This window comes from Physeter macrocephalus, chromosome 5 (assembly GCF_002837175.3).
Source record: "Physeter macrocephalus isolate SW-GA chromosome 5, ASM283717v5, whole genome shotgun sequence".
Lineage (NCBI taxonomy): Eukaryota > Metazoa > Chordata > Mammalia > Artiodactyla > Physeteridae > Physeter > Physeter macrocephalus.
The window spans coordinates 6,881,209-6,904,203 of NC_041218.1; the positions used below are offsets into that span (position 1 = coordinate 6,881,209).

The following is a 22,995-nucleotide window of genomic DNA, read 5'->3' on the forward strand; positions in this document are numbered from 1 at the left end:
GGCGGGCGCCGCGCCTGCCGTTCGCCTCTCCGGGCTGCAGGTGGGGCTGTGCGGCCGCGCTGCCTCCAGGAAGCCTCACGGGCCTGCGCCGGCTCCCAGGATGCAGTGTGGACCGGCCGGGCGCTGACGGCGGCGGCGCGTCTGCGGGCGGAGCGGCGCGGGCCGGCCAGCGAGGAGCGCGGCGACGCGGGCGGGGACGGCAGGGCCGGGTGGGCGCCGCCTGCGGAGAGGCCGGGGGCCGGCTCGCGTGGGCCCGCGCGGCGGCGGCGGCGGCGGCGGCGACTTCCTCCGGGCCGAGCCGGACGGCGCAGGGCCATGGCCGAGGCGGCCGCGGCTCCGGTAAGGGCGGCCCGCGCGCACGGACGTGCGGACTCGGGGCCCGGGCGGCCCGGGCCCAGCACACGGCGCCGCAGGCCCTAGGGAGGGACTCCGGGGGCCGGGCCGGGCCGCCGGGCCTGGGGCTCCGGCGAGCGGGACGCGGGGTCCGCCGGGGCCTAGGCACCCGCCGGCCAGGCCCCCCGTTCCGGGCCGAGCCTGAGCAGGGTGGGACCGGCCGTCCGCGCACCAGAGGCCGCCCCACGCCGAGTTCCTGCTGCCCTCCGGGGCTTCCTGCCCCCGCCCCATCCGCTGGCCCCCTCGTCTCCGCGCCCCCCACCCCGCGTCTCCTTTCTCTGCCCACCGCTCAGCCTTGCGTTCCCTTCCCCCCAGCTCCCCCCAGCGGCCTGGTGGCACCTGGGAGGCGTCCCGAGCGGCGGCGATTCCGCTGGCACCGAGGCCCCTCTGCGTGCCCGGCTCGCTCGGGGTCGGGGCGGAAGACAGCTGCTCCGGTTCGTAGAGGGACGCAGGCACGGCACCAGCCCTGTTAGGCGTGATTTTGTCCTCACAGCAAACCTAGGGGGTAGGCTCTGATTCTCTGTCATAAAAAAGAAAAACCCGAGGCCTAGAGAAGTTAACTTGCCCAGGATCGCACGGCTAGAAAAGGTGTGGAAAGACAGGGTTGCTCTGTGTGCTGGGACACACTGGCGCTTTGGGTACACCGGTGATGGTAAAGCAAAGCAGAAAGAGGTGCGTGCACCTTCCTGGCCTGTGCTGCTGTGATTTGAGCTGGGCTTTTAGGGAAGGCTTGGATTTCATCAGGCTGAGCTGGACCCGTGGAGCTTTTCAGGTAGGGAGGAGGCTTGGACACAGACTGGCAGGCAGTGCCGGGCATGGTCAAGGAGGAGACAGAAGTCGTTTGCCTGGAAAAGATGGTTTTGGTAGGGAGGCACGGGGAGAGGAGGCTGCAGGGAGAGTTGGAAGGGGTTTGAAGGCCTGCCTGGACTTCATCATATGGGTGGGGAGCCATTGAAGGATTTGGAGTTCTCTGCCCATCAGCTGTTCTCGAGCAAAGAGTTTCCGCTTCCCTGGCAGGAGTCTGAGGCCAGCCCCGTCTTGTCCACCCACCATTCAGTGAGGAGCTGGGCTTGAGTAGAAACAGTCGCCACCTCTCACCAAATAGTGTGAAGGCCTCACATGAGGCTCCCTGGCCCCGTTAAAATGTAAGAAAACTGTATGTGCCTTATTTATAAGGTCGGGGTTTATGCAGATGCCCTTTTCTTGCAACACAAAGATTATAATAATGGCAGTCAGATGCTCTTGGAGGCTGAGTGAGTGGGATTTCTGGGGATGGGGAGCTGGGCGATAAAGTGAAAGGACACTTCTGAAGCCAACGTTTAGGTCAGGGATTGATCAAGAGAGGAGGAGTGAGGGGAAGGGAAGAAACGTGGCCTCGCACCCAGGGGCAGGGCTGCGCCAGCCCAAGGTGCCAGCCCAGTGCAGTCTTTGCAGCCTCAGAGCAGAACCACCTACCTCTTGAGCAAGAGTCCCACATCCATTTGTTTCTCTGCCAATCCAGCTCCTCCCCATCCTTTGAGGCCCAGCTAAAGCCCTACCTTCCTCAGGTCAGAGGTCATCTGGTCCAGCTGCCTTCCAAACAACCACAAAATCCCTGATGCTCCATCCTTGACAGTTTTTTCAGCCTCTGCTCAAACTCTCCTGTCACTATTTTCTGAGGCATCCACCCATGTTCTAGTTCTCAGTGACTTTCTCTAAATGAATCCGCACTGGTTCCTACCAGTCACTTTTTAATTTTGCAAATAGTCACCAAACATTTGCTTAGGAATAATTTTCAGAATGCTGTAAGGTACCATTGATCCTCAGGTGCTGCCAGAAGGTATAAATATCAGGACTTCCTCTCTGACCCATGGGTCCTGCCTTCAGATGTGGGTTGGGGGGGGGGTCTAGTGGTCGAGCCCCACCCAAAGCAAAGTGTGCCCTTGCCTCAGTGTCCCCAGCTGCCGGTCTTCTAAGCCACGATGTGAACTGTCCAACGACAGGCAAGTCAGGGGAATGACGGTTTATGATGGTTGCAGCACATGTAAAAGTCTAACCTTATGGCATATGTCTTACCTTCCTCACCAGTCTGTAAGGTGTGTCACTGATCCTGGGGCAACGACAAAAATGTCTGAGACCGTAATTCGTCCCTTGGGAAGGGTGGGAACAGTGAGAGAAAAAGTCAGCCTCACAAGGGCTGGGGCTCGTGTTTTGTCAAAAGGTCTAACTCTTGTCTGGGGGAGATTTGCAGTAATGGTGATTTTTAGTTTGAGGGGGGTGGTAATTGGACAAAATTAGATTGTCCTGGGGTGGAAAGGAATTAGTCATCAGATCGCCATGTTTATTAAAGAGACACGAGTTGCTTTTTAATAAAGCGGTTGAGCGGCGCTTGTGTTTGTGTCGTTTCAGTGAACCAGCTGTTTTTTTTGCTAGGTCATCATCAGTAGACAGATCCTGTGCAATTATGATGGGAGGTGCTGGCGGGGCTCTAGTAAATCTGCAGTTTACTATTTCTCCATTAAAACTCCCAGCAGTGCGAAGTCACTGTTGATTTAGCAAAATTGCACTGATCGCCTACGGGCCCCTCACTGTGCTGTGAAAAGATGCAGCACTGCCTTCAGAGAGCTTGTAGAGGCGGATGCGGGAAGTTATTGTATAGGGCGGCGAGTGCCCTGATGGGGGTCTGCAAGGAGCGCTGCAGAGGCCTGGAGGGAGGGTACCCGCCCAGAGGAGCTGACCGCCCCAGGCCGAGATCTGGCGCGTGGCACAGGACATCCCCCCTTCCCACACGTGCGCTCCCCGCTCAGCTCCCTGATGCCTCGGAGAGAGGGGCTCAAGGAACACGGCGGGCGGAATGATTGATGCTGGTCTCCTCTCTGTTTCGGAAAGATTTCTCCGTGGACAATGGCAGCTACAATTCAGGCCATGGAGAGGAAGATCGAATCGCAGGCTGCCCGCTTGCTTTCCCTAGAAGGTCGAACCGGGATGGCCGAGAAGAAGCTGGCCGACTGCGAGAAGACGGCCGTGGAGTTGGGGAACCAGCTGGAGGGCAAGTGGGCGGTGCTGGGGACCCTGCTGCAGGAGTACGGGCTGCTGCAGAGGCGGCTGGAGAACGTGGAGAACCTGCTGAGGAACAGGAACTTCTGGGTCCTGCGGCTGCCCCCGGGCAGCAAGGGCGAGGCCCCCAAGGTAAGCCCTGGGCGCCGAGGGTGGGACAGCCCGTGCCCGTCAGCGTGCGGGTGAGCGTGCATGACGCTGTGGTTCCGGGTGCCGTGACCTTTGATGACGTGGCCGTGTATTTCTCGGAGCAGGAGTGGGGCAAGCTGGATGAGTGCCAGAGGGAACTGTACAAGCACGTGATGCGGGGCAACTACGAGACGCTGGTCTCCCTGGGTAAGGCCTGAGACTCGTTTCTTGGTTACGTGTGCTTTGGGGAGACCTCAGCTTCCCTCTTCCTTCCGGTGGCTTTTGTCCCGAGGATACGTAAATCACTGGGAACCTTGACCAGGCACGGTTATCGCCTCCTCTTCCTAAAGATGAGCCCTGGGTGACTGAGTCAAAAGCTGCCTTCTACTTGGTGAAGTTCACGGGGTGCCAGACCGGGAGGCATGGTGGCCCCTCTCCTAACCAGGCTCAGAGCAGAGCCGTTTCTGTTCTCCTGCTGAGACCTGGAGTGGAGAAGGCTCCTACTGCTCTCAGATCCAGTATGATCAACCCAGGTTTGAGAAGGACTTTTTCTCTCGCCTTCTCTTGCTGAGACACGAGGCCTTGACCGAGTCGCTCCTCTGGGTTGGCGGAGAATGTGGGCAGACATGCTTCTCACAGCCAGCGCTGCCGTCACACCTGGAGGCTTCCCCAGACCCTGGGCCTGCTGCTGCTTCCTTCATGCAGTACCCCCAAGAAGGCCTGGACTGTTTCTTCTGGGCTTATTACCTCTTGGGATGGTATCTGTATGACCCCAGGTCTGAAGGCAAAAAGGCATGGTTATGAGGCTGGGAGCAGGTGCGGGTGTGAGGTTCTATTTCAGTTTGCAGGAACGTACGGCTTCTTAACCTCGAGACCCTATACCAGAGTGTCTTCAGCTCAGCACTGCATCTTGGGCCAGATGAGGCTTTGTTTTGGGGGCCATCCTGTGCCTCATAGGATGTTCGGCAGTGTCCCTGGCCTCTTCCCAGCAGATGCCAGCGGCACCTCTCCCCCAGCCCCCAGTTGTGACAATCAAAAATGTCTCAAACTTTGACAGATGTCCCCTAGGAGGCAAAATTGCCTATGGTTGGGAACCACTGCCCTTTACCAATCAAGAAATGTAGTTTCTAGGCTATCTTGGTTTCCCAGGCTGCCTATCCCCAGCTCTCAACGGAACATGGCAAAAGCTAACCCTTCCGTCTTTCCCCAGACTATGCCATCTCCAAGCCCGAGGTCCTCTCCCAGATTGAACAGGGGAAGGAGGCGTGCAGCTGGCGTCGCGCTGGCCCCAAGGTTCCAGATGTTCCTGTGGACCCGAGTCCAGGTGAGGGGTTGGGGGAAGGCTAGGGAGATAGCAGGCAATCAGATGGAAACAAAAGTAAAGGGCCAGGGAGGGTGTGACCTTCTTTCCAGGGAGAGCCACGGAAAAACATCAGTGTTTTAAACCTGAGTTTTCTTATGGTTGAATTATGACCTATAGCCTGTTCAGCTAACACTCCAGGAATACTTCCCAGTGTGGAAACAGGCAGCAAACCTAGTCTTTTAGGAAAGAGATGGTGCCAGTGGCTCAGCATTAGGGGAAGAAGGAGGGGGACACAGACAGGAAGGTAGAAGATAATAAAGACAAAATTTAATTCATTCATAGCCTTACAAAGAGTCAGCCTTGCCTCTACCCGAGAACCAAATTTCACTTAAAACCATTAGTAATCACAGAACATTAACGCATTAGCCACGTTTCAACATGGTTAGAGTCACTGATTTATTTAAGGTGAATCTAGATACCCGATACTACAGTCTCAGATTTTCCTGGGCCAGTCAGCACCTTTGAAAGTTAAGGAAAGGACAGGTAGACACATGAGAAAAGCCAAATGGCTGACAGGAAGACCTTGCTGGGTTGGGGGTCAGCGACGGTCTGTCACTTACCAGGGAGACCCCGCCCCTGCAGGCTCAAGCCCACCTCCTGCCAAGACTCCTTGTCTGCACCACCTGCCTTGGGGCTTCCCTTTCGTCTGAACACCTAGATTACTAAAAAAGTCTTATATGTTTAATTTGTGATTCACAACATGTGTCTTCCGTGTTTGCTGTGTCATTGCAGTCAGATTTTCCCTTTACCCGGGGCAGGCCGTGTTCAGAAATCATTCACCAGTTTAGGTCAACAGGGACGGTGCTGAAAGCTAGAAATTGACTAAGAGCAGAGTGCTGTCTGGGTGGAAAAGATAGTTATGACACGTGGGGCTGCCAGCGGCTTACCTTGGGTGGGAGGTTCCCCATAGGTTTGTTTTATTGTATTTATTACATCCATGTGGAGGCCTCCCTGGGTGTAATAAATATATACGATAATGCGAGTGAGCAGGGGCCTGGAAATGTGGTGGCTTCTGGCGAGTCCCTGCCCAGCCCTCCCCTCCGGCGCCCAGAGCTTCCCTCTCGGCCTTGAGCCCGTCAGCGGGTGGCCTTCCTCCCCGCCCACCTCGGTCCAAGAAGCCGGGACCCCCGGTTCACCCTCCCCCGCTCTGGGCTTCGTACAGCCGCTCGTCAGACCTCCTCTCCCACTTCAACCCCTAAATCCTCCCAGCTGTGCTTGGGGAACTGGGTGCTCAGCAGGCCCGCCAATCCTCAGGCCCCTCCCCAGCTGTCCACCCATTCTTGCCCAGCGGAGACCTGCTTGCTCCCCTTTCCTCACCCTCTTTCCCTGCCTGGAGGGCGCTGGTTTCACTGGGGTCGTTGCTCCGCAGTATAGCCTCTCCTGGTTTTCCTCCCACCTCTCCTTTGCTGTCTCCTGCCGCCCTTTCTGATCTTTAAGCACTGGGGCGCCCTCAGCCCTCCGCCTCCTCTCTCTGCTCCCACACTCCGTCCTCCCGGTGGGAGCACCCACGGGACCTCTCCCCTGAATCCTGCGCGCCCGCCGCCTGGTCTGTCTGCACGAGGACAGCTGCCGGACAGCCCATTTGGAGCGCGTGCCTCCCCGAGCTCCTCATCTGCCCGTCAGAACCTGCTCCTCCCACAGGCTTCCCCACTGCAGTGGGAGCCCTCCGTCCCCCAGCTGCAGGCCCAGAACGCAGGGGCCATCTCTGACCCTCTTTCACGCCCAGTGCACCCCGTCGGGAAACCCTGCCAGCACTCCTCCAGACTCTGGGCCCGTCCTCCCTGCCCCCAGGCCCGTGGTTCCTGCTTAGAGTGTCGCAGGCACCTCCCGCCAGTCTCCCTGCTCCTGCTCTAATCCTCCAGAGTCCTCTCCCCTCCAGCAGCCGGAGTGACCCCTTTACAGCAGAAGTCCTCGTCCTTTGGTTCCCAACCCCTACTGGCTCTCCATCGACTCACACGGCGGGCTCCTCCCTCAGATCGTCCCCCACTCTCAGTTCCAGCCACACCGGCCTCCTTGCTGTTCCCTCAGCACCCCAGGCTGGTCCAGTCTCCGAGCCTTTGCACCTGGCGGTGCCCTCTGCCGGGAGTGCTCTTCACATATTTCCTGCGCTCAACCCATTACCTCCTTCAGGTCTCTGCTTAAATATGACTTTCCCTAACCACCCTATTAAAATGGCAGCCCCTCTCCCCGCCCAGAGTCTCCGGTCTCCCTTTCCTACTTTGGTTTGTTCCATATCCGATATCATCTGTTATGTGCATTTCATATTTTAGATTATTATATATTTTATATTTATAGACTTTATATAGACAGAGATATTACCTATGTAGAACCATAATATATTTCATATTTATAGATTATATATGTTTCCTATTTATAGATGTGTATGTGTCTGGTCACCACCCTCACCTTCATTAGGATGTAAATTTCAAGAGGATGAGAACCTTTGTTTTGTTCATATACTCATTCTGGCCTCCTAGAACACTGCCTAGCACAGAGTAGGAATTTAATAAATAGTTTTGAATGTATCCTGTGTTTCAAAATTTAAATCGTGTGTGTGTATGAAATAATGTATTTCTGATACAATTTAAATTCCTTTTTCGATCTCCCAGTTTCATTCCTCCCCAGGGTAGCCAGTTGTCCAGAAGTTGATGTTTGTCCTTTCTATCCACGTTTTAAAACTTCTGTCGTATACATATGTAGCCATAAACAATATATAATAACGGTTTTGTGTGTTTTGAAAAATCACGTCGTCATATCTATCACTCAGTGTTCTGTATTTCATACTTATCTCTGTCGATGCATATAAATCGAGTTCGTTCACTTTAATGGATGCTCAGCGTTCCAAAAGCAGCTATATTACAATTTTTTATCCATCCCTCCATTGAGTTGCACTTAAGCTGTTTCTAACTTTTCACGGTCACCAGTGGTACTGGAGTGAACATTCTTAAAGGTGTCTTTTTGTGTCCATGTGCTGATGTCTCTCTAGGGAATAGACCTGGAGGAGGAATCCCAGTGCGGAAGGCATGCCTGTCTGCACCTCTGCCATCGCCAGATCACCCTCCCCATGGTCACACTGGCTTACGTACTCCCCAGCAGTTAAGAGGACCTGCTTTCTTACGTCCTTGCCCACTTTTCGGAATTAGATGTTTGCCGATCTGATGGAAGTGCAGTGGTGCCTTGTTTGCATTTGCATTTTTCCCAGTTGTTAGTGGAGCTGAGCATTTTCAGATGTTTATTTGGGATCTGCTTCAGTGAATTATCTTTTTCTGTTTTTCTACTGTTGTTTCTTATTATCTTACTGATTCAGGATCTCTTTATATAGTTCTGGATACTAACCCTTTGTCTGTTATTTGCATTACAAATATCTTCTCCCAGTCTGTGGCAGGTCTTTTAACTTGGTAGTTCTTAGATAGAAGTTTTAATTTTTGGTAGAGTCATAAACACCAGTCTTTTCCTCTATGATCTGTGCTTTTTCTGTCTTAAAATATCCTTTCCTGCCTCATTCTAGTTTTGCTTTTTACATTGAAGTCTCTAATCCAGCTAGAATGAATATTTGGGGAGGTTACAAGGGAGAATTTTTAAAAATTTTCCCCACAAGACATCTAATTTTCCAGCAAAGTTTGCTGGAGATTCTTCCCTTTCTCCAGTGATGTGTAATGCCCGTTTGGTCACGAACCAGGTTTCCATACATGCACGCGCCATTCCTGGGCTTTTTACTGGTTTCTTTGGTCTCTTTGTCTATCTCTTCACCAATTCTCACTCTTTTAGTTTCGTACTAAGCTTTGATATGTAGTAGACTAAGCTTTCCCTACTTGTTCTTCTAAACTTTTCTTGGCTATTCTTGGACCTTTGTTCTTCTAGATGAATTTCAGAATCTTTATGTCAGGTTCTCAGAAATCCTGTTGGAATTTTGACTGGAATTGTATTTCCTTTGTAATTTCATTTCTGGAGAATTACTGTCATTGCAGTATTGAGCCCCCTTACCCACAGGAAGACTTGTTTACTGAAGCCTTCTGTGTGTGCCTGAATAGGACTTCACAGTTTTCTCCTGATCATTGTTGTTTCTATTGCGAATGAGATTTTTAAATTAATTACATGTTTTAAATAGTTGTTGCAGGTGTGTGGTAAAGCTGTTGACTTTGTTTAGTAACAAAAACAATTTTTCTCAACTCTCTTAATGACTTCTAATGACTAGTCAATTTAGATTCTTAGGTTCTTTACATAGACAATTGTGCTCTCCATAGATAGCACAAAAGTTATCTCTTCTTTTTAAATGTTCGTAACTTTATTTTTCTGGTTTAGCAGTGGGCCTATGACATGGTTAAATAGTAGCCGTGATAGCTGGCATCCTTGTCTGTAGGATACTTAGAGAGTTTCAGCATTTAGGATGATTTTTGCCATAGACTTTTGAAGATACTGTTAGTTTTTTTTGTTTTTTTAATAAATTTATTTTACTTATTTATTTTTGGCTGCGTTGGGTCTTCGTTGCTGCGCGCGGGCTTTCTCTAGTTGCAGCGAGCGGGGGCTATTCTTCATTGTGGTGCACGGGCTTCTCATTGCGGTGGCTTCTCTTGTTGCGGAGCACGGGCTCTAGGCGCGCAGGCTTCGGTAGTTGTGGCTCGTGGACTCTAGAGCGCAGACTCAGTAGTTGTGGCACGTGGGCTTAGTTGGTTCCGTGGCATGTGGGATCTTCCCAGACCAGGGCTCGAACCCGTGTCCCCTGTGTTGGCAGGCGGATTCTTAACCACTGCGCCACCAGGGAAGCCCTATACTGTTAGTTTAAAAGAAGTTTCCTTCCACTTCTGGCTACTGTTTTCAATCGTGAATAAATGTTAGATTGTATCAAATGTTTTTTGTTTTTTTAATATTATTTTATTTCTTTAATACATTATTACTTTGTATTATATAACATAAACAGAATACTACAGAATAAAATATATAACATAAACAAAATACATAAAGTTTAGAGAGCGATTAGTAAACACCCATATTCCCAACTCCCAGCATAAGAAGTAGATCATAACCCAATCTATTTCCAAGACCCCACTGTCCCTCCCAGACCCCAGACTCCTCCCTTCCTCTCACAGATAAACACAAAATTCAGAGAGATGAGATCAGTCCCTTGCTTTTCCTTACATTTTTATTACCTATGTATATATTCCTAAGTAACACTGTTTAACCTGTTTTTGAACTTTTTATGAATGAGATCATACCATATATATTCTTCTTTAACTTGCTTTTTTCACTTGACTTTATGTTTTTGAGTCATCCCTGTTGATGTAGTATAGCTGTAGTCATTCCTTTCCATGATTTTCACTACTTTATATGTTTTATGAATATAACATAATGCATTTATTCCTTCTACTGTTGATGGGTGTTTGTGTTGTTTCTAACTTCTGTGCTTTCAGGAACAGTGCTGTGATGGAAATTCTTATGCATGTGTCAGAGTTTCTCTAGGTGCAGACCCGGGTGTGAAACTGCTGGGTCACAGGGAAGTGCGTGCTCAGCTTTTCCTGGTAACGTCTCAGCGTGCTCTGAAGTGGTGCTGCCAGTCAGCACCCACCAGCAGCCCCAGGGTCCCCGCTGCACCCCGTCCTCACCAGCCCTGGAAATGCCTCACATTTTCATTTCTGCCCATCTGGTGGGAGTGAAATGGTTTAAACTTTATAGTTTAAAATGTGCATTTTCCTAATTAATGAGATTGAATGTTATAGCCTGTGTTTATGGGCCATTTGTCTTTCCTCTCCTGTAAAATGCCTGTTTATGCCTTTTGTCCATCTTTCTTTTGTTTTCCCTTTACATATTGATTTGTAAGAGTTCTTTACTATTCTGAATATCAGTTTTTTTGTGTGAGATATGTGTAAATCTTCTCCACTTATGGTATGCTTTAAAGAACAGATGCTTTTAATTTTAACTTACTTGGACTTATTTTTTACCTTTATGGTTTGTCCTTTTTATGTCTTAATTAAGAAATTTTCCCCTACCTCAAGGTCGTAGTACATCATCTTACATTTTCTTCTAAAATGTTGCCTTTCACGTTCAAGTTCTTAATCCATCTGGAACAGTCTTTTACGGCCATGGGAGGTTGGGACCCTAGTACTTTCTCACTGGCACCCTGGGTCGTCTTTTCCTTTGCTCTTTCAGGTAAACTCTCTAATTCCCTTATCAAATTCCATGAAAAATCCAGTTGGGATTGTGGTTGGAATTGCATTGATTCTGTTAATCATTTTGGAGAGAAGTGACCCCTACTATATTAAGGGTGAATATCGTTAAGTCAGTCCATTTATCTCATCTGTAACGTCTCGGTGAAGTTTTATACCTTTCTTCAAACAAGGCCTTGTGCGTGTTTTGTTAGCTATATTCCTCCGTCCTTGGCATTTTTTACATCGCTGTTGTCAGTGGTGCCTTTTTCTCTTTGTTGCTGGTGTGTGCTGGGGTCTTGGGGGCAGGGAGCACCCTTTCCTGGTGCTTTTTCTCCTGTGACAGGGGTTCAGTTGTGTAACCTCCCGTGCTCTCCCACCCAGTTAGGCACCCCACCAGGGGCGCACCTCATCGGGGAGCTTGGGAGCCAGGATTGGACAAGCACAGTCCTTGCCCAACCTTCTTCCCTTGGGCGGCTGGCTGCCCCCAGGGACAGGCAGGCTCTGCGGCTCTGCTGGGGAGAGCCTCCTTCACCATGGTCCAGGGTGGCTTCCTGATCCAGGGTCGGTGCTGAGGGCCCCTCTTACATAAAAGCTGCATCCTCATTTATCAGTAATAAAAAGAGTTTTACCCTCACCAGCCTTCCTCTTTTGTTTTATTTCTCTAATTGTTAAGATCCATGACAGGGAAGAAAAATGGTAATTGCCAGGCTCCCTTAAAACCCTAAGAGTAGACAAAAATGCAATTGTCTTTTATTTATCGATATTTCTATCTAGGAACCTTGCCAAAATTCTCATTAGTACTAATAACTTTTCCAATAATTGTCTGATGAGTCTCGGGTTTTCTGAAAAGATAATCATATCCCCTATGAGTAATAAGAATTTTTTGTTTCGTTTCAAATCTTTATGATTTAGTTTTCTCTTGTTTTATTGTGCTGGCTGAGAACTCCCAGAAAATCCTTAAATAGAAGTGATGACAACAGGTATCTTATTGGTTCATGATGTTAAAGAAGATACTTTTTAACATTTCACATTGAGTCTAATATTTGTTAAAAGTTTTTTGATCAGTGCTGTTTATCAGGTTAAAAGAGTTTTGTATATGTCTGGTTGACTAGATGTTTCTAACAGGAATCGCTGTTGAATTTTTATGGAATGCTCTTTTGGTATCTACTGAGGTGATTATATGCTTTTTCTTCCTTAACCTGCTAGTATGGTAAATTATGTCATTTTCTCATGTTGAACCAACCTTGCAATTTTGGGAGAAAAACCTAACTTAGTCATGATCCTTTATATACATTGCTGGACTTAATATGCTAATTATTTTGTTTAGGATTTTTGAATCTTTGTTCATGAGTGAGACTGGCCTATACTTTTCCTTTCTCAGACTGTCTTTGGCTGGTTTTGATATTAAAGATATGATGTATTCCCTCTGTTTTTATTTGCTCAGAGAGTTTGTGTAATATTGGAATTATCTATTCTTTGAATGTTTTTCTTTGTGGGGGAGATTTTTGTCTACTGATTTAAGTTCTTTAGTAGTTATAGGACCTTCTTTATTCAGTTTTGGCAAGTTCTAGTTTTTCTAAGGAATTTGTTCATTTCCCCAGAGGTTTCAAATTTCTTGGAATAACGTTCATAATGTTCTATTTTTTTATCTCAGCTACGTCTATAATTATGTCCCTTTTTCATTCTTCATGTTGGTTATTGGCGCTTTCTCCTTTTCTCTGGATAATCTTGCTAGAGATGTATTGGTTAATATCCTTTCCAAAGAACCAACTTTTGCTTCTCTGTGTTCTTTGTTTCTTCTTTTATTAATTTACACTCTCATAGTATTTCCTTTCTTTTTATTTTTGTTGCTTTTATTTTATTGTTGTTACTTTCTAATGTCTTGCATTGACTGCTTGACCTATTAATTTTCAACCTGTTTCCTCTTTTTTAATATAAACATATGAGGCTACAAACTTTCCTCTAAGTATCATGTAGATGCAGACACACATTTTGATAATTTTTTCATTAGCATTGGGTTCCAAATAGCTTCCATTTTCATTGTGATTTGTCCTTAGAGCCTTGGATTATTTAGAAAGCATATATATATATATTTTTTAATTTTAGTATATATGGGGATTTTGAGGATATCTGTTATTGATTTCTAACTTAATGGTGTTATAGTTAGAAAATAGATGTGTAAAGTACTAATCTTTTAAAATTTATTGAAGTTTGTTTTATGGCCTAGAAAGTATTCATATTTTCTTAATGTTTTGTATGGCTTGAGAAGCTTGTGTTTTCCTTGTCTTTAAGTTATGCTTATGTCAGTTTGGTCAGTTTGTTAATAGTGTTGTTCAGATCCTATAATCTTTGGTTGGCTTGGTTTACCAGTCATGGAAAATGGCATGTCAGTCCCCCACAGAGGAGGTGGATTTGTTCATTTCTCCTGGAGTTCTGTCAGTTTTGCTTTATTATTTTGAAGCTATGTTATTAGATTTAAATCATAGAATTATTTTATCTTTCTGGTCAATTTACCATTGTGCAGTGATGCTTTTTTATTTCTATGGATATTTTTCTTTTTAAGTCTATTTCATCTGATATGGTATAACCACATCCTTTTGTTTTTAATTGTTTATTTGACTTAGTATATCTTTTGTTGTCTCACACTGCTTTTGCATCCTTCGTTTTAGACGTCTCTCCTAGAAACAGCACATAGCTGAGTTTCTTGTTTGTTTTTAGTCTGCTCATCTTTACGTGTGAAATGTCCAGAACAGTAGGCACCAGCCACATGTGACTATTGAGCACTTAAAAGGATGAAATACATATATGTCTACATGAATACTTTGGATATATTGGGTTAAAAAATATATTGCTAGGGCTTCCCGGGTGGTGCAGTGGTTGAGAGTCTGCCTGCCGATGCAGGGGACGTGGGTTCGTGCCCCGGTCCGGATATGTGTGTATGTGTGTGTGTGTATATATATATATATACATATGTATGTATATATACATACATATATTTTAGTTATATATGTTATAGCTAAAATATTTAGCTATATATATTTAGCTATAGTATATATAGCTAAATATTTTAGATATATATATATATATATATATATAGCTAAAATTATTTCACCTGTTTCTTTTTACTTTTCTAAGGTAGCTACTGTCAAACCTAAAATTAGATATGTGGCCCACCTTGATCTCTGTTGTACGGTGCTGGTCTAGATCATTGACATTGACCACGGCCACTAGGGTGTTTGGATTCTTAGCTACCATCTTAAATTGTGCTGTGAAACTTTAGCCCTGCCTTTTCTGTATTTATTTTTTTCCCCACGCCTCCCTTGAGAATTACTCATTTAGATTTTTTCCTCCTTAAACTGTTATTATTTTTAACTAGTTTGGAGCACCAGCCTGGGGCGGGGGGGGGGGGGTGTGTGTCAACTCCCAGGGGAGACTGTTCTCCCCACTCAGCTAAGACCAAAGGCCAGAATGGGTAGCTGCCTTTCACAGGGCAGGTTTTCACCTTTGTTTTATGCACTGGGAACATTGCTCTTTGGTCCCAGGTTTATGTGCGTGGTGGTGGTGAGGGGTCTCCAGCCCAACCTTCCACCCTGCTTAAGCACTAGGCTTCTCACATCTGTCTATCCCAGGTGTGTACAGTCCATTGTAGCCCAGCAGTAGGGAAATGGGAGATGCCCTACAGTTTACCATGGTTGACTTAGGCTTTCTTAGAGGTCATCCATGCTTAAAAATTTTTGTGTTTTTATACTTTACCCATCATTTTTATATACTCCATATGGAGAGGAGTTTCTCTGCACAGCTAGCCAGACATATGCCAGAAATAGAAGAGTTGAATGCTGCTTCTATGTCTGTTGAGATGACTGTTGTTTTCTCCATTAATCTGTTTGTGAGTTTGTTACTGTATTGTCCAGGGGTAGCTTATTCTTGAGTTCTCAGGATAAAGCCAGTTTGTTCATAATGTATTGTCTCTTTTTCTTTTTTGAAAACATATTACTGGATTTGATTTGTATTTCTTTCATTTAGAATCTTTGCATACCTGTTCATAAATGATCATTTTATAAATTTTTTCATATACTGTTCTCTAGTTTGTGCAATGAGAATTATACTAGCCTCATTTTGACAGCTATTTTCCCTCAGCATTTTGAAAATATTATCTTCTGACATCGTACTTGCTGATAGAAATCTGCTTTCAGTCTGAATGTCATTCTTTTCTCTCTGGTGCCTTTTAAGATTTTCTCTTTGTCTTTGCTGTTCCATTTCACATGACTGTTGTCTAGGTTTATATTCTTTTTTATTTCCTACTTAGGAAGTGGTGTTCCTTCAAACCATGGGCTCACCATGCCTTCAGTTTTGGAAAATTCTCAGCCATTATTTCTTTACCTGTTGTCATGTATCCATTTCTTATTCCCTCCTTCTGGGATTTCTGCCAGAATATGTTGGAACTTCTCGTTTAATCCTCCGTATCTCAACTTCTCTTTCATATTTTCATTTCTTTATCTCTCAGTGTTGTACTCTGGATTGTTTCCCCAGATCCATCTTCTAAGTCACTAATTTTCTCTGCAACTGTGTTCATTCTGTTGTTAAGCCAGCCATTGTATTTTTTATTTCCATGACTGCTTTTGTCATTTCTAGAATGTCTATTTGGTTCTCTTTCACATCTGCCTTTTTAAAAATAATTTCCTGTTCTTGCCTTACAGATTCTGTTCCTTCCTTTATTTCTTTGAATATTTTAAACATACTTATGCTACTGTATCCTTCAGCCTATTCTTTTTCTGTAGTTTGCGGGAGCGAGTTCTGCCGTGGCTCTCATGCCGTTTGGCTCCTCTTCTGGTTTGTAAGTTTAGCCTTTTAGTAGGGGCCCCTTAAGGCCTGCCTTGTGGGTGTGCCCCTATGGGCAGGTTTGCATTTGCCTCTGTTTGGGGGCCTCCTGGGTTGCCGTGGTTCTCAGCCAATTTTTCTGTGAATTTCTCAACTTTTCTCAGCTGCACCATGTGGTTAGTATGAAGTTAGTGTGGACACGGGAATCTAATTTATCATGGGTGGCTTTTCCATCCATGGCCCTGGACAAGATGCAGCTTCCTTATTGTGCCCCTCTGTGGATGGGGTTTTAGTCCCCATCTACCTGATGGGACAGAGCCTCATGGCTCCTGGCTGATGCAGGCAGCTCAGCTCTGCTCTTACCTCACTTGGACATCAAAGCCCAGCCCCTAAGGCCTGCATCCTGTTTCAACAACTCTACTTGGCTCCTGCTCAAACTCTTGATCTGACTTTGTGTTTTTTCTTTGATTCTTATATCTGGGATCTTTGTTTTGTGCTCACATAAATACATGTGTAGGGGTAAGGTTTTGGGGACGGGGGTAGATTTTATCTAGCATTTCTGTGTTTAAAGTGAGAGCAGGACCTCCCTAGGGCAGCACAGTCTTGCCCATGGACCAGAGATCCAGCCCTGAGAATGCGTTTTTTTGTTGTTTTTTAAATTCATTTTTGGTTAGGTTGGGTTTTTGTTGCTGCGCGCGGGCTTTCTCTAGTTGCGGTACACGGGCTTCTCATTGCGGTGGCTTCTCTTGCTGCAGAGCACAGCCTCTAGGTGCACGGGCTTCAGTGGTTGTGGCACACGGGCTCAGTAGTTGTGGCTCTCGGGCTCTAGAGCACAGGCTCAGTAGTTGTGGCGCACGGGCTTAGTTGCTCCGCAGCATGTGGGATCTTCCCGGACCGGGGCTCGAACCCGTGTCCCCCGCGTTGGCGGGCGGATTCTTAACCAGTGCGCCACCAGGGAAGCCTGAGAATGGGTTTTGTATTCCTCACTTTTCCCTGCCTGCCCCGTGTGCTCAATACCATGTGACCACATGCTTTGCCTGGAAGACCCCGCAGTCCGTTTGAGCTCTTGCCTTCCCTTTCCACTGGGCTCTTTTTACTGTTTGACCTTTGCAAGGCCCCGTGTGCCTTTCCTTGGCTGGATGTGTGTCCGCCCCAGAGCCCCTGATGCTGTCACTCACGCGCTCTCTTTTTCTCAGGCTCAGGGCCCCCCGTTCCTGCCCCTGACCTCTTAATGCAGATCAAGCAAGAAGGCGAGCTCCAGCTCCAGGAGCAGCAGGCCCTAGGCGTGGAGGCGTGGGCAGCCGGGCAGCCAGATATCGGGGAGGAGCCGTGGGGCCTCGGCCAGCTGGACGCCGGAGCAGGAGACGTCTCGACCGATGCTGCCTCTGGTGAGTGGCTGGGGCTGGGAGCAGACAGCAGGACCCAGATGCAGGGACTGAGGGCAGGAGCTGGGGGGAGAAGTTCCTGCAAGCATTGCGGGGGGCTGTGGGCGCTGGCCTGACTAGTTTAGAAGATTTCCCACCTTATGGCAGGGGTTGCCCCGAAGGACATCTTGCTGGTCCCTCCGGGCTCCACGATGCTCTTGTCCTGGTGTTCCTCTGCCTCACTCTTGCCAGCCCCCTCCTGGTCTTCTTCCCCCGGCACTGGACATTTAAATCACCAGCTGCCTCCTATTAAAGAGGGGCTGTATGACAAGAGTGTGACGCCTGAGCTTCCTGGTGCCTCAGAGAAGGGGACAGAAGCAGACTGGTTCAGGAGAGGTGGGGTCGCTGTGCCCGGGCAGGAGAGCCGGCGATGGGGTCTCGGGGCAGCTGCTCCGCCTCTCCCACGGGGTCTGCCCGCTTCTTTCCCTAAGCCACTGGCTCTGCTCTCTCTTCACTGCAGGCGTCCACTCCAACTTCTCAAGCACCATCCCGCCCACCTCCTGGCAGGCGGATCTGCCTCCCCACCATCCCTCCTCCGCCTGCTCCGACGGGACGCTGAAGCTCAGCACGGCCGCCTCCACGGAAGGTACGGGGCGCCGAGGGAGGACGGGAAGGGCTCGCGTCGGGCCCTGATGGTCCAGCCGGCAGGCATTTAGGTGCCGGGGGTGTGAACACTCTGTACAGCCTGTCCTTTTTCTCCTTCTAGTTCTTAGGCTGGAACAGTCTTTCTTGAGACGGTCCATTTTCCCCCAGCTCCTTTCTTGTGTTAACCGGTCAGTCCTGACAAGCCGAACCCTTAAGAGGACGTTCCTCTTGCCCAGACTCAGCAACCCTGGCTCCTCTCTGAGCTGGAAAAACCCAAACCCACCTAGAACCGCTTCTTAGATATCAGCACTACCGAAGACAGGTGTCCACAGGCCCGAATTGGGAGGAACTGCCACATTTATGTATTAGTTTTCGACTTCTGTTTAGAAAGGCAGTTATCTGTTACTTTAAGTAATAATTCCTGTCATATTTTGGCACCCCAAAATTGTGCTAAAAGCCTAGATCCCTGACATAAAACTCTAGGGCATGAAATTCAAGTACACTTACATAAAATCAAACACATTTTTACTACTACACTAATATTTTTATCATTAGCTAGCTGGCTACATTTATTGAATGCTTGCTGCATGCAGAACAGCATGCTAAGTGCTTTCACATGTGCCGTGTGGTTTAAACGTCATGCAACCCTGTGAAACAGGGTATTCACAGAGGCGCTTGCCTGAGGTCACTGCTGCTCTGTGGGGAGCCACGTTCCAGTCTCAGATCCACCTGAGCCCAGCTCTGTGCTTTTTGCCCCTCAGGTGCATTGCCACCAGTGGTCAGAGCTCCTTCCTTGGCATAACTTCATGATTAGCCTAAAGAGCCAAAGTGAAAATGGAATGCGGTGAGCAGATGCAATGGTTGCTCTCCTGTGGTGAAGGTTCTAGAACAAGGGGGGCAGATAGGTTGGTTGCTTTACCTGTGGTGAAGGTCTGGAACACGATGTCCTCACCCACGGTTTGAGGCAGCCACCTGACCACCTGGGGCATCTCTGCTGAACTGGTTGGATCCGGAGGCTTCGAGACTAGGGCTCAGAGTGGCCGTAGTTGGGCCAAATGTCCCGATGAAAGAGCTTCCCTTTGTAAGCGGGGAGGGGACAGAATGATGATACCTGGTCTTTCTGTCTTTCTCAGCAGACGTAAAGATTGTGATAAAAACCGAAGTCCAGGAAGAGGAGGTAGTGGCCACACCAGTGCATCCTACTGACCTAGAAGCCCATGCGACCCTGTTCGGACCAGGCCAAGCCACAAGGTTCTTCCCTAGTCCTGTCCAGGAAGGAGCCTGGGAGAGCCAGGGCAGCTCCTTCCCCAGCCAGGACCCCGTGCTGGGGCTGAGAGAGCCCACCCGGCCCGAGCGCGAGCTGGGCGAGCCCAGCCCCGCGGTGACCCAGGACGAGACCCCTCCAGGGGACTGGCTCTTCGGGGGGGTCCGGTGGGGCTGGAATTTCAGGTGTAAGCCTCCCGCGGGCCTGAACCCGAGGACCGGGCCTGAGGGTCTGCCCTACTCCTCGCCTGACAACGGAGAGGCCGTGCTGGACCCCGGCCAGGCCCCGAGACCCTTCAGCGACCCCTGCAAGTACCCCGGCCGGACCAAAGGCTTTGGCCACAAGCCGGGCCTGAAGAAGCACCCGGCGGCCCCCCCGGGGGGGCGGCCGTTCACGTGCGCCGCGTGCGGGAAGAGCTTCCAGCTGCAGGTCAGCCTGAGTGCGCACCAGCGCAGCTGCGGGGGGCTGCCCGACGGGGCGCCGGGGGCGGCGGGCGGCGCGCGGGACGGCAGCGGCCTGCGGTGCGGCGAGTGCGGCCGCTGCTTCACGCGGCCGGCGCACCTCATCCGGCACCGCATGCTGCACACGGGCGAGCGGCCCTTCCCTTGCACCGAGTGCGAGAAGCGCTTCACCGAGCGCTCCAAGCTCATCGACCACTACCGCACGCACACGGGCGTACGGCCCTTCACCTGCACCGTGTGCGGCAAGAGCTTCATCCGCAAGGACCACCTCCGCAAGCACCAGCGCAACCACGCGGCGGGCGCCAAGCCGGCCCGGGGCCAGCCCCTGCCGCCGCTGCCTGCCGCGCCCCCCGACCCCTTCAAGAGCCCCGCCTCCAAAGGACCCTTGGCCTCCACGGACCTCGTGACCGACTGGACTTGTGGCCTGAGTGTCCTGGGACCCACCGACGGCGGGGACCTGTGAGGCCCCCGCAGGCGACCCCCGCAGGCCCAGGTGTAAAGAGGCGCTTCTCCGGGCAGCAGGGGGGTGCAGAAAGCTTCGAGGCGGAACGGAGCCTGGGGGAGAACCAGATTCCCAGTTGCTGAACCCATCACTGGAGCAGGAGGAACTATCAGACAATACAGCTTCCACCTCTAAACAAAGTAGAATTCTCTGATTGTGAAACTGAGCAGCATAGAATTTTAAGTAATTTAATTACGAAAATTTTTTTTTTTTCAATTCTTGAAGAAAAAGCCGGAAAATAGTAGTAGCACCAGTTTAAACTTTATAGTGTACCTTTGGTTTCTGGAGTGCGTGTGTGTGTTGTGGGCTGTGTCCTTACCAGTTCTGACAGAGGGTGTGACGGAAGCTTGGCTGGCTGGGGACGCGGGTGAGGAGGGACCTGGACCCCCCTGGCCTCAGTGACCCCGAGGGATGGGCCGGTCTCTGCACACAGCCCCCGGGGAGCGGAGACCGGGCTCTGCCCAGGGCCCGGCTGGGAAGTAAGGGCAGCCGGGCGCCGTGGAAGCCCAGCCTGGGCTCGCGGGCGGGAGAACTGAGCAGGAGCAGCCCGGCGTCTCTCAGCGCCTGCCTCTCATCTGCGAAGGCTCTGCACAAGCGCCGGCCGTGCGCAGGTGCCCTGCCGCTCGCCCCGCCCCGCCCCGCCCCGCCCCGCCCCGCCCCGTGGCTCCCGGGCCTCGTAAGGGAGAGTTGTCCGGAAGCACCGTTAGGGAGGCCGGCGTGAGGCAGGGCAGCAGCAGCAGAGCCGGAACAGAGCCTCGCCCGCCGACCCCCCCAGGGGAGGGGCCGCCCTCTGCTCCTGCCCGATGCCCGTTTCCTTTCCTCTTGGTGTGGTGTGCATTCTCGCTGTCCAGACGCTTTCGCACGGAACCTCGTCTGATCGTTACTGGGCCCTAGTGAAGCACGCCGGACGAGCATCCTTTCCTGTGAGAGATGAGGCAATCAGCTCCTCAGAGGGGACCCATCTCAGCCTCGCACCCCGTGTGCACGATGAGTGCAGACAGTTGGGACGAGGCTCAGGTCAGACTTGGCTCATCCTTCTGGAGCATCAGTCTGGGGGAGGACAGCGTTTCATTTTGCCCTCTTAAAAGGTGTGCCCCACATCTGCCCGAACAGAATCATCAGGCCTCAAGCTTTAGCCGGGCGGCGGCCTTGGTGGCCAGTGGGCGCTCTCCCCCGGGAGGGGTCGGGGCTGAGGGGCTGGGCCAGGGGCAGGGCTCGCTCGTCCCCTGGCCGACATCTTGAAGGTGGGATTAGAGGTGCGCCACGGTTTCTCGATTCCACTCCGATGCTGTCCCTGCCACACGAGCATCCATTCCCGTTTTGTTGAAGCAGACGCTGGTTCCTTGTCCTCTGGGGAACTTGTTTCCCGGGGCGGGGAGACCATCGCTGCTGTTCATTCAGCTCCCTTGTGCGTACTTTTATTAGGCAATAGACTAGTTAAGAAGATTGTTTCTCTGTACTGTATATTTTGTACCAGTTTACACTTCTAATATTGATATAACTGATATTTTGAGAAACAGATGAAGAGGAGACCTCCTGTTAAAATAAAACCTAACCAGCACCGAGGCGGTTTGGTGGGTCCCGTTCTTAGACCCGCGTCTTTGGCGCTGGCGCCAGTACACGCATCCCCGCGGCAGCGGCGCGGTCGGCTTTCTCTGCGCCCTCCCGCTCAGGGTGGCCTTGGAGCCAGGGAGGCAACTGTCCCTGACAGCTGGGATGGGAGAATCCAGAGAAGTTTGACTCTGTGGAGATAAAACTGACACCTGGAGGGAAAATAAAACCACATCCAGTCACCTCGCTTCAGAATATAGTCATGGTTTTTGACATTTAGTTTAATATGAGATCACGTACATGAAGATGGGAAGAAAAAATTGCAGGGTATCAAAGAAAAACTGAAGCTGGATGTTTTCTCTTTGCATCTTTTCTTGGCTGGGCAGAGGCCAGGAGAGGATCCGGGACGCCTGCAGTGGCTGTAACCCTGGTCTTGGCGTGCAACCCCTCCAATGGCATTTGAGCCCGGCCAGCTGACACCCATATTCCCACCAACTAGAGTTAACACTTGTTAACATTCTATCTCAAGTTTTGTTTTCAGTCTCTTTTGTTTTGATTGTTGTCTTTTTAAGAAAATGAACATGTAAAATTAAAAAATCCACTCGAATTTGCCACGGAAGGCGTGGGAGTGGGACGCGGAGAAGGAAGGGGAGTGGCTCTCATCTCATCCACCGTGAGATGGTGGGAACAGGCCATGGCGTCTCTTTCCCTCTCAGCAGCCCTGACCTCTCTTCTGTGCTTCTGGTCCACCGCCCCCACTGGACATGTCTCTAGCGCTTGGAAGTCAACCGGGACACATCTGGGGCCTGCCCAGCTGGTGGTGCTCCTCCGCCACCACGCCCTCGCCCGTCCTCACATGCGTTCTCACGCCCTCACGCTGCCTGCGTGTCATGCCAGAACCCCAAACGTGGCCCATGAAAGGATGACTCCTAAGGTCTGGCTCAGGTGCTCTCCAAGACAGAGGGCATGGGAGGAAAGGGTTTAGGCGGTGGGGAGGGGGAGGCTGAGGTCCGTCTCAGACATCCAGCAGGGGTGCCCAATCAGTGAGGGAGACCAGACAAGCACGGTGGAACGGGGACCCCACCACGACTCCCAAACTTCCTGGGAACCCTTGCTCTGCCACGGCTCAAAAGAATCCCACTTAGGCCAAAGCACAGTGGTCCCTGGTATTAGCTTCCTATTGCTGCTGTAACAAATTACCACAAACTTCATGGCTTCAACCAACCAGATTTATCTTACATTTCTGGAGGTCAGGAGTCCAAAATGAGTCTTATGGAGCTAAAATCAAGGTGTCATCAGGGCTGCATTCCTTCTGGAGACTCTAGA

General features: G+C 50.1%; 1 protein-coding gene across 6 annotated transcripts; it reads left to right on the forward strand.

Moving 5' to 3' along the window:
- Positions 1–236: 236 nt before the first annotated feature.
- ZNF746 (zinc finger protein 746) lies at positions 237–21,573 on the forward strand. 6 transcript variants are annotated; one of them, XM_028489612.2, is made up of 8 exons: positions 861–898; positions 2,325–2,468; positions 3,262–3,561; positions 3,684–3,765; positions 4,769–4,882; positions 17,079–17,270; positions 17,767–17,892; positions 19,025–21,573. In XM_028489612.2, the coding sequence occupies exons 2-8, from the start codon at positions 2,433–2,435 to the stop codon at positions 20,077–20,079; spliced, it is 1,905 nt and encodes a 634-aa protein (XP_028345413.1). In that variant the 5' UTR covers positions 861–898; positions 2,325–2,432; the 3' UTR covers positions 20,080–21,573. The 6 variants fall into 6 exon arrangements, with proteins under 6 accessions (XP_023983422.1, XP_023983426.1, XP_028345414.1 ...); XM_024127654.3 differs by lacking the exons at positions 861–898; positions 2,325–2,468 and adding an exon at positions 237–339; XM_024127658.3 differs by lacking the exons at positions 861–898; positions 2,325–2,468 and adding an exon at positions 237–339 and having other exon boundaries at positions 19,028–21,573.
- The last annotated feature ends 1,422 nt before the right edge of the window (positions 21,574–22,995 follow it).

What these genes read in the sequence shown, in the direction of transcription:
- ZNF746 (XM_028489610.2), top strand. Translation starts at nt 1,043, where the DNA reads ATGGTAAAGCAAAGCAGAAAGAGGTGCGTGCACCTTCCTGGCCTGTGC. An exon ending in GCAAGGGCGAGGCCCCCAAG is followed by an intron (nt 3,562 to 3,683) that starts GTAAGCCCTGGG and finishes TTCTCGGAGCAG; the next exon opens with GAGTGGGGCAAGCTGGATGA. An exon ending in TCCTGTGGACCCGAGTCCAG is followed by an intron (nt 4,883 to 17,078) that starts GTGAGGGGTTGG and finishes TCTTTTTCTCAG; the next exon opens with GCTCAGGGCCCCCCGTTCCT.